The sequence below is a fragment of the Sminthopsis crassicaudata genome, chromosome 4 (genome assembly GCF_048593235.1).
Source record: "Sminthopsis crassicaudata isolate SCR6 chromosome 4, ASM4859323v1, whole genome shotgun sequence".
Taxonomy (NCBI): Eukaryota; Metazoa; Chordata; class Mammalia; order Dasyuromorphia; family Dasyuridae; genus Sminthopsis; species Sminthopsis crassicaudata.
In genome coordinates this window covers 147,238,182-147,252,806 of record NC_133620.1, presented here as the reverse complement: position 1 = coordinate 147,252,806, position 14,625 = coordinate 147,238,182, and the positions used below count along the sequence as shown (strand labels likewise).

The window sequence follows — 14,625 nt, the reverse complement described above, 5'->3', positions numbered from 1 at the left end:
GGATGATTTCAGAAAGGCCTGAAGAGACTTACATGAACTGATGCTGAATGAAATAAGCAAGACCAGAAGATCATTATATACTTCAATAACAATACTATATTATGATCAATTCTGATGGACATGGCTCTCTTCAACAATGAGATGAACCAAATCAATTCTATTTGTCAATAATGAAGAGAACCAGCTACATCCAGTGAAAGAACAATGGGAAATCAGTATGAACCACAACATAGCATTTCCACTCCCTCTGTTTTTGTCCACTTGCATTTTTTTATTTCCTTCACCAGGTTATTTTTACTTTATGTCTAAGTTTGATTTTTCTTTTTGCAGCAAAATAACTATGTGGATATGTATATGTATACATATTGTATTTAACATATACTTTAATATATTTAACATGTATGGGTCTACCTGATATCTTGGGGAGGGGGTAGGGAGAAGGAAGGGAAAAGTGGCAAAAGAAGGTTTTGCAAGGGTAAATGCTAAAAAATTACCCATGCATATATCTTGTAAATGAAAAGCTATTTTTAAAAAAGTGGATTGTAAGCTTCAAAAAAACAAAAAACAAAAACAAAAACAAAAACCAATATTGTCCTCAGGAAAGATTTTGGAAGAATGCGTCTTTCTCAATCTCTACAAACCACTTGTGTTATTAGATTTAGTTGTTTGATTGCTTGATAGAATTCAATTGTAAATTTGTTTCTGGATTTTTTTATTTCATATATGAATTTTTTCAATTTTATTTTGTAGGATTACTTTTATTTTGTCTTTTAACATAGGCATTATTTATTTTTGTTTAAAATTATTTCATTTGTTAATATTTTATTTATGTTTCATTGAGTAAAAATACTTTCTAATCCCCTTTATTTTCTCTATTTGTTTTAAATTCATTTTTTATTATTTTTGAGGGTGGCAATTTGTTTTTTCTTTTTCTTTTTGTTGTTCTTAGTTGCAGTGTTTCATTGTTTTGTAAGTTTTTAAAATTGCATCTCTAATTTGATGATCTCTTCTCTTTTTTTAATGAAAGTGTTTAAAGACATATTTTTCCAATTATTTCTTTGACTATATTCTAAAAATTTTATTATACGGTCCCATAATTTCCATTGTTGAGAGTTATATATTGATATTTCATAAAGATAAAAACTATATATACTACTTCATTTCTCCTTAAGTAGTCACCAAGAGTCCATAATACTCTCCTAAAATTCTATTCTGATCCTAACATCTCTTTTAAAAATATTTTTCTAAGTATGAGAGGGATATATTGAAGTCCCCAAATATTATACTTTGATGAGTATTATTTCATGTAATTTTATTAACTTTTCCTTTTAGTAATCAGAAGTTATGACATTTCCTGAATATTTGTATTTAAATGTCTATATTTCTATATATCTATTATTTTATTACATATTATGTCTTTAAACACATTGTAGTTTCCTTACTTAACTTCTCTAAGTATGTCTGTTTCTTTGGTTCCCTTGTCTAAAATTTTGATTGCCATGCCTGATATATAAATAATATCACCTGAAGAATGACAAATTCAATTCCAATGTCCCATTTTAACTCTGTATAAATTTTTTATATTTCAAATGTGAATTATTGTTTTCATTCTGTAATCATTTTGAATGGAATATCTTTTTATATTTTGTTTTGTTGGGATTTTTTTTTCAAGAAAAGTTCTAGATCAATTAAAACAAGTTTGTTTTGTTTTTGTTTTTATTTGGGCCCCTTGATATAAGATTGGGAAATATGTGATTGCTTATTTGTTAAGAACAATACATAAGTGAAAAATCAGGTCAGTTCTCCAAGTGCCTCCACAGCTGTGAATATCATAAACTTGAAGGAGTTGAAAGCAGCCTTTACTTATACAGATGTTCCTGTGGGATTTGGAATGGAATAAATTGGAGGCAAGAGGGAAGAGGAGAGAGTTTAGAGAACAGCAACTGCCTCTCAGTTTTCCTTATGTCATCATCATCTCATCATCACATCATCATCATCATCATCATCATCATCCTCTCACATGAAGAGATCCATTCTACAGGTCTGAGTTAGACCTCCAGCAGCCACTGGCAGGTGGCTCCTGTATCTACAATGTATGGTGCCCAAACATGGACAAGAAGAACCAGCTGCATTCAAGAGTGTTTGTGAGAAGGACCCTCCCAGAGTTCCTTCAGTAACCTGTGGGGAACTCGAAAGGGAGAAAGTGACTGGGTAAGACTTTTTTTACTCGGGCTAATTAAATGGGCCAATACATCAAAAGGCAGAGCCAGGAGACTGATGAGAGACTTATGAAAAATCCTTGTTCTGACTACAGTTCTCTTCTTTGTTTGATTTGCCTCCATGACATCTCACAAGATTAAATATCTGCTATAGTATCTCACTCTGCAACCTTCCAGAGGTGATAGTGCTGTTTGCACTCTCTAGCATGTGGACTCATATACCTTAGCATATGGACTCCGATAACAGCTAATGCATAAACTTACTGACCATGTTGTTGGGGAAGGGGGGAAATAATCTTGTTTCCATAAAATAACAAACAGGGAATTATTAAGAACCATGCCTAAGTGAAGGGGCAGGTCAATTCTCTAAGAGCCTCCATAGCTGTGAATCATAAACTCGAAGAAGTTGCAAAGCAGCCTTCACAGATGTTCCTTGCGAATTGGGAATGAAATAAATTGGAGGCAAGAGGGAAGAGAAGTCAGACAATATCATTGCCTCTCAATCTCCTTGTATCATCATCATCATCATCATCATCATCATCATCATCATCATCATCTTCTTCTCACATGAAGAGATCCATTCTACAGGTCTGAGTTAGATCTCCAGCAGCCACTGGCAGGTGGCTCTTGTATCACAATACTTATTGAATTCCATTGTTGGGTGTTTTCAAATATTGTGTGGATTCAATTCAGCCCCCTTTTCTCTTCCCTGTGGACCCTATTACCTCTATTTTTTAGACTCACTTTGATTCTCTGTCTACATATATCCCAGCAATGGGATTTATAGTTAAGGAACTTTATACCTTTCTGTAATATACTTACAACGAGATATATAGTCCATCTCTTTTTTCTAAGATGGCACATATTTGACTTGGCTCATTGAAATATAGAAAGTATAGAATCATTCTTCTCTACATTAAACTTTATTATTAGTTTATCTCAAATAATGTCCTAATCCCTTTTGTAAATGGAAACGTTTTGTTCAATGAATTCTTTTGGATTTAGGGACAATTAATAGACAATACACTATAGTGAGAGTGCACTCAATTTGTTATCAACACATTGATTGTTTGTATTGGTTTTCTGTTTTGCCACTTACTACCTGTATGATCTTGGGCAAGTGACTTTTTTGCTCTAGACTTCATTATCTTCACCTTTAAAATCAGAGAGTTATTCTAGATAATTTCTAAAACTCCTTCTAACTCTAAATATATGGTCCTAATTTCGTTATCACAAGCCTTATAAAAATACAATCCTTTCCAATGCTGAAAGTAAGGAAATTTTTTTGGAACCTTATTTTCCTGTTCTTCATTTTTGCAATGCAGGAATTAATGGGACAACATTATTTCATACTATTTCCTTCCCCTTCCTTTCTCATATATTTCAGTCTGATTTTCAAGTTCAGTAATACTGAAAAAAAGAAAACAGATGTGGTAACATGTTACATTAAGTATCAATTTTTTTTCTATCACTGTTCTAAGTTGATCCACATTGATTATACATATGTCTAGAAATAGATGGATGATTTAAAAAACAAAACAAAGCAAAACAAAACCAAAAACCCAAGATTGCTGCATGAAAACAATCCAGAATTAAAAACCATAAAGAAATTAGAAAATGCCAATCATTCATTAAAAGCTTATAAATCTAATCGTCCTTTTGGTTACTCTCTCCTCAATTTTAGCCTCAGCCACAAGATCCAAATAAACCTTATTGGGTGTTGCGCCTGGTCACTGAACAGCTTGAGACTGATATTTTGGAAGTTAAAAAGGATACAGAAAGAGCAGATGAAATCCGAGCAATGAAACAAGCATGGGAATCTGCAGAGCCAGGCAGATCTATCAAGGTAATTACAATCCGAGAGGTTATTTTAGTTGTCTTCATTTTGGAGTGATTTAAAAGCAACAAAATATATGAAATATATATTTATAATCAACCACTTGAGAAGGGTTGAGGGAACTTAATAATATTGAATAAATGACTTTTCAAACAGTACTTATTTCTTCCTTCCTTTCTTCCTGTCCTTTTCTAATCAAATGATATTTTGTCAATCTTACATCTGCTTGATAACTATAAAAAGTTAGCTCTTTTATGATACTTTTTGTGGCCAAAGAATCTGTAGTCTTTTTTTGTAAATGCTGGAAGTTTATTTTCATTTACAAAGCCCTAACTATGCTCATTCCTATTCTTCTCTCCAAAGAATGAAGCTTAAATATATACTTGTATATACATAAGAAAACCTTATGAAGACATGCATGTTCATAGTCTCTTGCCTTTAAACCTCCTCCACATCAGAACTTAAAGAATTCTGTACACATATCATATTTATGCATTCATCATATTTTCTGGTATCATTTTTGCATGTGTTCTATCCTGCTACTATCATGTAAAGTTCCATAAGAACAGGGATTATTTATCATTTAAACTTTTTATTCACTTCAGAGACTACATTAGTAGTCTATAATACAGTAGTCATTAGTAGTAACTACATGTAGTTATATTCATAGAGTGGTTACTTTTTGGTGATAATAAATTTAACTAACAACAGATTGATGGAGTACATAACTTTGAAATATGATACTATAGGTCTAATTAGTAGCTATATTTGATGACTAATTTAATTAATCCCAGTAGTTTGATCATTCATACTTAGAACTGATTTATAGATATGAGTTATATAATGACATTAATTTCAATAAATAATTCATTCAGTAAATTTGTTAAGCACTTATTGGATACATAGCACTTTGCCAAGTATTGAGGTACAAAGACAATTTAGATATGAATAATATCATCATGAAGCTTACAATGTAGTCAATTATAACATGTGACACATTTATAGAGTTGCTCATTCATTGACAGATTAAAAAAAAGGTTCCACGTATCAAAACCAATAACTTTTCAATATTTTAATGTGTTTGATCACTTACTAACCTGTTTGTTAAGACATGGCTAAAACAATTTTGCTAATTTCACATTTTCTTCTTTTCCTGGAGGTTTTGTAAAAATGATTATAGTCAGCCATTTTCAAAGATTTTGTCTTCTAACATTTGTTTTCCAGGCTGCTCAAGCTCGCTTACATTTTATCAACAAATTTACCAAGAAAGCTGAAGCTGAGGGAGAGCCTGAAGATATAACTAAGAGCATGGAAGAAGGTATTGATTTCATTCATGGACCAAATGAATCCCACCATTCATGAGTATTGAACTGAGAATTTCCAGAGCAGTTTCAATGGAGAGGGGAAGAGGGAGGACAGAGGAAAAAGGGAGAGGGAGAAAGAAAGGTAAAAGGAGAAATACTATAGGTCTAATTAATAGCTAGATTGCAATAATCCTAGTAGTTTGATCATTCAAATTTAGAACTGATTTATAGATATGAGTAATATGACATTAATTTCAGTAGATAATTGAAATAATTGAATATTGCCTTTTGTTTGCTAATCTAAATATGCTTCAACTAATCCTTAAAAAGCAGTTTCTAAGGGGCATCTAAGTGGCACAGTGGATAGAGCACCAGCCTCAGACACTTAACACTTCCTCACTATGTGACCCTGGGCAAGTCACTTAACCCCAATAGCCTCAGCAAAAATAAATAAATAAATAAATGAAATAAAAAGCCCTTTCCAGAACTCACAACATCCTAAAGGCTTCCCCCCCCGCCCCCCCCCCTTGGTATGATCTGCATTTGAGTTCAAAGTGTTTTTATTATTATTGTTATGATAATGATTCTTCTGCAAGGCAAGGGATTGAATGCTTTTTTTTCTCCCTAATTGCTTTGCTCTAGCTCCCATTCTATAGAATTCCTTCTTACTTTCAGTTCCAAATTCTCTCCCCCACTTCCAGTTCTATCTCCACCCATTGAGAAGACAAACTATATGATATCCAGTATATATATGAAGTTATGCAAAAATGCTTCTATATTAGCCAATTTGGATCAAATAAAAGATAAGATTACTTCTTGAATTGGGTGGAACAATATTAATAATTGGTGAGAAAAGAACTGCTTAGTTCTTATTGTACTTTTGTCCACCAAGGAGAAGTGTCATACCAGATAACTCATTATTTTAAGAAATCACCCAAAATTATAATGAAATTCATAGGGAAGAAAACCAGATTAAGACTCTCAAGGACATTAATTAAGAAAAGTGGCATAAAGGAGATGAAACATTACAAAAATTCAAACTATTATGAAGGAGTCCTCAGAATGATTTATATTTAAAACATATAAAAAGAGATCAGTGGGATAGATTAGAAAAATAAGCACCAATTCAGCCCTACATTTCAAATATTTCAGCCTTTTAACTTTGATAACATTCAATTGTGTTACTCCATTTGAAGTGATACTAAATAACATGAGCTTAAGCAATTTGCTAAGCTTTTTCTTATCTGTAAAATGAAGTGATTGGATTAGATAACTTTGAATGTTCCTTCCAAATTTAAATTTATGATCTTATGAATTCATTTGCTTTTACTATAGGATACTCCCTTTCACAGTTTATGTGAATAAATTTATTTCCTCTGTTTCTCCATGACTCTCTAATAATTATGGGCATATGAGATACCAAAGCCTTCTCTATCCAATCCAATCAGTAACATGATTATGTGTCTCCCACCATCGCAGTGTTTTTTTTTTTTTCCCCCATCACTTTATTTTAAGGATCTTCTGAGTGCCTCCATTACTAAAAATCTTAATTCATGAGGAAAACCATGAGATGCTGTTGAAAAAAGATCTATTTACATAGCCAGGGGACTTTGGCCAAAATTAGGCTTTTCTACTCAAAATCTACATATCTTGAGATTATATCATTTCCCTAGAGCCATATCATTCTGTTTGGTTATTCTTTTTCTGAAGAAGCCCAGGTAGATTCTTCCTCTCTTATGTGGTAATATGGTATGCACTCCAGTCCCTTCCTTACTTAGTTATTAGAAAATGATGTTTATTTCATCTATATGGATCTGTTTGAGGCTCTGAAGTGTAAAATTATTAGTGTGAGAAAATTTACTTTTCTATCTCCCAGCATCAAAAGTCTGTGTCTTCACAACCCAGTCAGCGCTTTCTTTAAGGCTATTTACTGATAACTATAGGACCTTTAATTTAGCAGGGATTCAATAAATATTTATTTTTTAGTTAAATTTTCTAAGCTAAAGTAAGATAGTTTTTTGCTATGTCTGTTGTTAAGCTATAAAGTAAAGCAATAGAAACTAGATGTTAAACACAAATTAAAATTATCAATAAAATCACACTAAGCAAGGCAAAGCCAAACAATGACAAAAGAAAAAAAAGAATATATGAAAAAAAATTTAAATACAGTATTTAGGAGTGGAAAGTATACATTTTGAAATGGGGGTGACATAAAATGATATCAATGCAAACTTTAAAGTTAAAAATAATTATATATATTTTTTATTACAAATGGTATAACTTATGAAGAAACAAAAAAACCTTCTGGTGTTGAACCCATACAAACTGTAGTGACAACTGACATAACTGGTCAACCAATGAAGAAAGAATTAGCACCTTTAGATATTACTCCATATTTCCGGTAAGTTGCAGTAAATATGAATAAATGTGGAAATCTGTATTCTTATAGCTGAGATTACATTGCCAGTATAAGATGTATCTGTAGCAGCGATAAATTAGAAATAAATATCTCTCATATTCTTGAATACAAATCAGACATGTAAATCTTGAGTTTTATATAACCTGGCATTTTTATTTCAGTGAGAGTTTATCAGAAAGTTGTATTTGATCCTAAATATGGGGTTTTTTTTGTGGCTCTCTCCTTCCCTCTGTATATCTCAGTGAGCTCATATGATCCCATGAGCTTAATAATCATTTGAGGTAAATAACTCCATAAGTATATCTAGTCCTCACTTTTTCTTCCTGTACTCCAGTCCCATATTTCCAACTTCTTGTTCTATTTCAGTGTGCCATTGAAATATCAAAAAATAGAACATTCTTCACAAAATCTTAAGGTTGAAAGAGCCATTTAGTCCAATTCATATACCCTCTACAAACTACAGAATCATAGAATTTAAGAGCTCAAAGGAACCTCTGCAGTCATCAACCCAACACATATCTACTTCCCCAATCATTCTTTATAACACATATGAGAAGTAGTCATCTAGCTTCTGATTGATGCAGAAGACATGCAGAAAGGAAGAACCTACCTTTTCTTTAAACAATTCTTTCCATTTTTAGACAACTCTTTTAAGATTTTTTTTTTCCCTCTGACAAGTCTAAAATTTTCACTTTCTAACTTTCACTCGTTGCTCCTAGATCTATCCTCTGGGTCCAAACAAAATAGATATAATTTTTTTTTTTTTTGAGAGAGAGACTTTCATTTACATGAAGATGAGTTTTCTTCTCTAGGCAAAATACTAATCCTCCACTCCATTCCATCAACCTATCACCATATCATATATTATTAAACATCCTCAGACTTTTTGGTTACCTTCAGGTTCTCCTTTAACTTATCAATGACTTTCTTAAACTGTGATGTCCAGTATACCATATCCCAGATGGGATCTCATGAAATTATAACCTTCTTTTATCTGAAAACTGCCTTTCTTCAGTTCCAAGATCATGTTTCCTGCTGTTACATCACACTACTATTGCATATTAAATTTGAAGTCCACTAAAATTCTTGGATTTTTTTTTTCAAACAAAATTCTCTTATCATACTCTTCCATCTTTCACTTGTAGTATTCATATCCTTTTTTGCACCCCAAAGTAAGATTTCCCACTCTATTAAAAATAATCTTGATGTTTTAACCAGAGTCTATTCTGTCACTATTTTTTTGGATTTGGACTCTGCCATCTTATATGCTAAGTATTGTTTTGCAGCTCTGTGTAATCTGTAAATTTGAACAACATGTTGTAAATAAAAGACAATGTGGTAAAACAGATAAAATTCTGGACTTGTCACCAGGAATTGCCAGATTTTAATCCTGCATCAGACTATTCTCACCTGGATAACTCTGGGAAAGTTATGTGACCTTACAAAACTTTGATTTCCTCATCCATACAATGATTTGAAGACTTTTATAGCCCTTCCAGCTTCAGATCAACTCTGCAATTGTATGCTTTTATCCTGGTTATTGATTAGAAAATACTATTCTCTCTCCTACTCCTTTATCTAATTAGTTTTCAACTCTTATACATTCCTTTCTCTTCACTCACTGCTACTACCTTAGTACAGGCAAAAAGAAACTGTCTTGAGTCTAGATTTGAACTGAGGTCTTCTGATAGTTAGGGCCTTTCCCTTGGATTTCATCGTTTCCTGTTTCTTCTCTGTCCAAGCTTTCTTGTAAATAACTACTAAAATAAGAACAGGTCTGAGCTCATCACTGTCTTGCTCAGAAATCTTCATTGGATTCCACTTGCCTCTAGGATAAAATACAAACTTATCACCTTACCATTTAAAATTGCCCATGATATAACTCCAACTTCCCTTTACAGATTGATTTCATATATTCCCTTTTATGCACTCAACATTCCAGTCAAATTGCTATACCAACTGTTCCCCAGATTCAGCATTTTATATCTGTGGTGTCATAGACAGCAGTCCTTCATGCTTGGAAGGCACTCCTTCCTCTTTTCTATGTCTTAGAATCTTTAGTTTCCATTAAAGACCATTTTAGGCATTACTTTCTATGTGATTTTCCCCTGATATCCTAGTCTTTGTGTTCTCTCCTTTCTTACCTTAAATATTAATTTTTAAATTATCTGTATCTGTATTATATCCCTCAATTGAATAGAAACTCTTTGAGGGTAAAATCAATTTCAGTGTTCTCCCACAGTCCTTAATTCTTAACATAATAGCAACTCTCATATTGTGAGTTATAAATAAATGTTTATTGAAAAGATTTGACATCCTCAAATAAACTTCAAGTTTGATGATTGGGGCAAACAGAGTTACAGAGTATTCACACTAGGTAGCCTATGCTTAAATAGATTTACACTGATTTGAAGTTCAGCCATAGGGATAATCTTGAGGAATGAATGCATGCTCTTGAGGAATGATGACAATTTTAAAATAAGATTGTTACTTTTGACTTCATAGATTCAAAAGAAACAGAATAATCTTTCCTAGAAAATAAAATGTATTTCATAATCATCTTATGCAGTTAGACAAAAAGAGATAGTGACCCCAAAGCATGACAAAAATAAAAATGAATGGCACTAAAAATTTCCCATATGATATAGTAGTCTTTGCTTCTTTAAATTCAGTATAAGTTACTGATATATTGTCAATATGACTCTTAGACTAAGATGATGATGGACATTGGCAAAAGAGCTTTGTGATGCTTTTGCCATAGCTAGAGTTGGGTCTTTTAATCACTTTATTCCTTAAGAAAACAATTCAAAGCCAAATTCCAAAATGAATTTAAAATGTCTTTTGATGATTTTCCCAAGACAAACAACTGATGAACCTGTACTATACAGTGAAGCTTTGGCCCAGCAACAAGATATGCAGAAGGCAGAGGAAGTTCATCAGTTTCGCCAGTATCGAGAAAAAATTCTTAACAAAAGAGATTTTGAACATGCAGCACGGAAGAAACTAAAGGCAAAAGTTTTGGATACTTACAAAGATATCCGTGTAAGTTAGCACATATAAATACATGTCACTTTTGACAAACCTTTTAAAATTTGACATCTTATATATTATTATCAATCTATGCAATTAGGAAGTTGATGGAGATTTGCCTCTGATTCTTTCTAGAATCACATTCTATCCTTTTCCATCACATCGGAGAAACTATCTTTTAAAAAAATTATTTATGATATATGTTGCTTCTTATAAGTGTTTTTATTTATTTTTTTATTGTGACAACAATCCAACCTGGAGACATTGTGCTACCCTTGAATATAACTATTTATATACCATTTCTTGAATTTCACTTTTCTCCTTTGGTCATTGTTATTCTTCAGATATTCAGACAACACTGGCATTTCATATGCCAGGGAGAGCACAAGTTCATTTCTAACAAGCATTGAAGGTAGATTATTTATGTCCTTAAGTTAGTAAAATTTTGAGGAACATTTTAAAATTATTTAATAAGTTCATTTGTTTGTTTTGTATCACCAAGATAGCTGTAAAATGTTTTCAGAATTTTAATATCCTCCATGCATATAGTCCAATAAAACTCTCCCAGTGTCAAAATAGACTCTGTTCAATAATATTGTATTTCTAGAGCAAATACTTTGTGTATTTGTTGTCATGTCTTAATGACTTGTTTTCATACAGTACTGGTAGCAATGATTCATTTTCTTACTGATATCCATTTCTCCTAGCTTTTTAAAAAGAATAGAGTGACATAATACATTATTTGTTAAGGAATGTATTATTCTTACTTTTATAGCTCTTCATACTTTGTCAACCATCTCTGAGATGCACAAATTTCTAATAGGTGATCATTTAATTTTTTTTTTCCAAGTATAGAATTTGAAGAGGTATTAAAGGTATACTCTGCCTCTGTCATTAATTGTTACAAGAAAACATACTAGGAAGAACAATGTTATAGAGGGCTATTGGTTCCCTGAGAGTAATGTTATTAATTTTCCCAGGATAATAATAATAATAATAATAATAGCTACTATTTTCTTAGTGCTTTGAAGTTTGCAAGGTGGTATGTGTGTGTGTGTGTGTGTGTGTGTGTGTGCAAAATCAGTTTTGGCATTTGTAAAATGGGGACAATTACAGAACCTTTCTCATAGGATGTTGAAATAATCAAATGAGATGACATAAATATGTATATATATATATGTATATATGTATATATACATATATATATATATATATAATTTCTATATTGCTACATTACTTACATAATATTTAGAACATATTAATACTATATTACCACACATAGCATATCTCATTTGAGTTAGTTACCATATTTTGCCATTTAATAGATGGCAAAACTAATTTTATATATTATTTATTTTGTATATACAAATATGTTAACTCCCTGCTGCTTACCTCAGCGGGGGTCAACTGGTTTCTTACCTTCCCCAGGTCTTTGGACATCTTCAGCTCTAATTATCTCAGTTAGAGAGAGTTCTCTCGAGGTTCCCCACAGAACACCCAAGTCACTCAAGTATGTGGCAATAAATTTTTATTCTTTACATAGCATTCATTCCTTGACGTTCCCTCTAGTGTTCCCTCCAGAGTTCTTCCCTTCTGGAGTTCCCCCCTCTGGAGTTCCCTCTCTCCATCTTCTCCAACCCCCTTTTTATAGTCCCCAGCTGAGAGTGAAAGAGCCAGGTGCATGATCAGCAAGGGAGAGGAGGCTTTCCCTCATTAATGAGGTTTACTTAATATCATCCTTGCCTTGTTTGTCAGGCTCAGGCAGAATAAGCCTCCAAGTGGCTCTTATACTCTGCCCTTGAGATCTGCCCTTTACTCTAACACATATACAGTTATATATTTATGCATAATATATAAATTAATGAATATATAGCTGATTTTATATATAATATAAAATACAGTGTTATAATAGTATATGTGCATATGTATATTTGCATGTATAGATACAATTTCATGTAAATATAAATATGTAAAATATATAATATATATTATTTAAAATTTAAAATCACATATTAATATAAAATATAATATAAAATCTCATTTGATCATTTCAACAAACTTGTGAAGTAGGGAATATAATTATCTCTATTTTCAGATAACAAAATTGAGGCTGAATGAAGTTAAATGACTTGTCAAAGGCAACACAATTAGTAAGTGTTTTGGAGTCTGATTCCAAGGCTACTACTCTACCCACCATTTAGTTTTACTATGAAATTTGGTTATGATGTCTTATGAGGGTGATTAGGGCAACATTAGTCAATAAGCATTTGTTAAACACATATATAATGTGCCAAGTACTATGCTAATCGCTGTAAATATAAAAAAGAATAAAAGATAATCCCTGCCTTTAAGAAATTCAAAGTTTAATGACAGTTGTGTATATGCAATCCTTTCTCAGTGCAAACATGGTGGAGAAAAACTTCCTCTTAGAATTAGTTTTCTTGTAGAAGAAATTCTTTATATACCAAGAATTGCACCATTTTACAACTTCACATTACTGATGTATGGAAAATGAAATATGTGAGACAGTGTACTGTAATGGACAGAGAGCTGACTTTCAAGTCGGGACATTTAAAAGGCACATCCAGTTTAAAATTGTTAGATGAAACTCTTCTCTGGTAACTACACTAATAAGTCATACATTTGATTAATTAATACAAGCAAAAAATTTAGACATGTAACATTATTACCTGCTCGTAAAGGGAGAAAAATTTGTTCAGAAAAGTTAGGAACTTATAGATCCATAAGTAAGTATTATCCAAGTAAGACTTCATTACTTCATTTCTGATTTGAATCCTTGTGTATCACAGAAAAAAAAAAAAAGTGTAGGGATTTATTTTATGATACCAAATTCACTGTTGTTGTTATTGTTTTTTTTTTGTTTTTATTTATTTTTTTTGTTTTGGTTTGGTTTGGTTTGGTTTTGTTTTTGTTTTTTTGTTTGGTTTAAATTTGGGGGGAAACAGACATCTTTACAAGAGACCCGGGATATGGTTCTATCACCCCGGGAAGAATACAGGGAGAGGTTGCTAGAAGAGGAGCGCCAACGAGTAGCAGCATTAGCAGCAGAAGAAGTAGTCGCTAAACCAGAACCGGAGAAGAAAAGTCCTGAACATCAGAAAAAAAAAGGAAAAGGAGGGAAAAAAAAGTGACCCTAGGAAGCCAAACATTTCCCTTATTCAGGAAAAGAAAACTATTTTTAATGGGCAATTGTTGTATATATATATATATATATATATATATATATATATATATATATATATATATATATATATATATATATATATATATATATATATATATATATATATATATATATATATATATATATATATATGAAATAAAAGTTAGACCAATTGAAAGTATGATTGTTTAAGCATGATTGCATAATTCTCTAACATTCTAGTTTTTAATCTTAGTTTTTCCCTAGTTTTAATCTTGTATGTATATGATGTTCTAATTTAAATTAAGTTATCCTCAAAATACTTATATAATAAAGGAATTGTCTCCCCCAATCTGAGATGTCTTTCTTTTTTAGAATAAATCCTGGTCAGAACCAGAATCTAGAACATTTTCAGCAACTATGAGGAATTAACTACTATTCTAAAAAGTCTAAACAAACCTATTTCATTTAAAGATATTAAATTATTCAAGATTTATTTTTCCATCATGGAAACTTTTCTGCCTCTCAAGTTTTGTTTCTTTTTGCTTTTGTTTTTTCCCAATTTAGCTGTAGGATATTAAATGGCTATATACAGTTTTCTTTACTTAGTAATTATTTAAATTTGTATACGTATAGACCACCATTTCAATGGT

The 14,625-nt window shown here is 31.7% G+C and overlaps 1 protein-coding gene across 1 annotated transcript in view; it reads left to right on the top strand.

Annotated features, from left to right (window-relative positions):
• ADGB (androglobin) overlaps positions 1-14,037 on the top strand; it is a 259,554-nt gene extending 245,517 nt beyond the window's left edge. The window contains exons 32-36 of the mRNA XM_074264682.1: positions 3,904-4,065; positions 5,281-5,374; positions 7,650-7,761; positions 10,638-10,821; positions 13,776-14,037. Of these exons, the coding sequence (XP_074120783.1) occupies positions 3,904-4,065; positions 5,281-5,374; positions 7,650-7,761; positions 10,638-10,821; positions 13,776-13,961 (738 nt within the window). The 3' untranslated portion in view covers positions 13,962-14,037. The remainder of the gene's footprint in view (positions 1-3,903; positions 4,066-5,280; positions 5,375-7,649; positions 7,762-10,637; positions 10,822-13,775) is intronic.
• Positions 14,038-14,625: the final 588 nt, after the last annotated feature.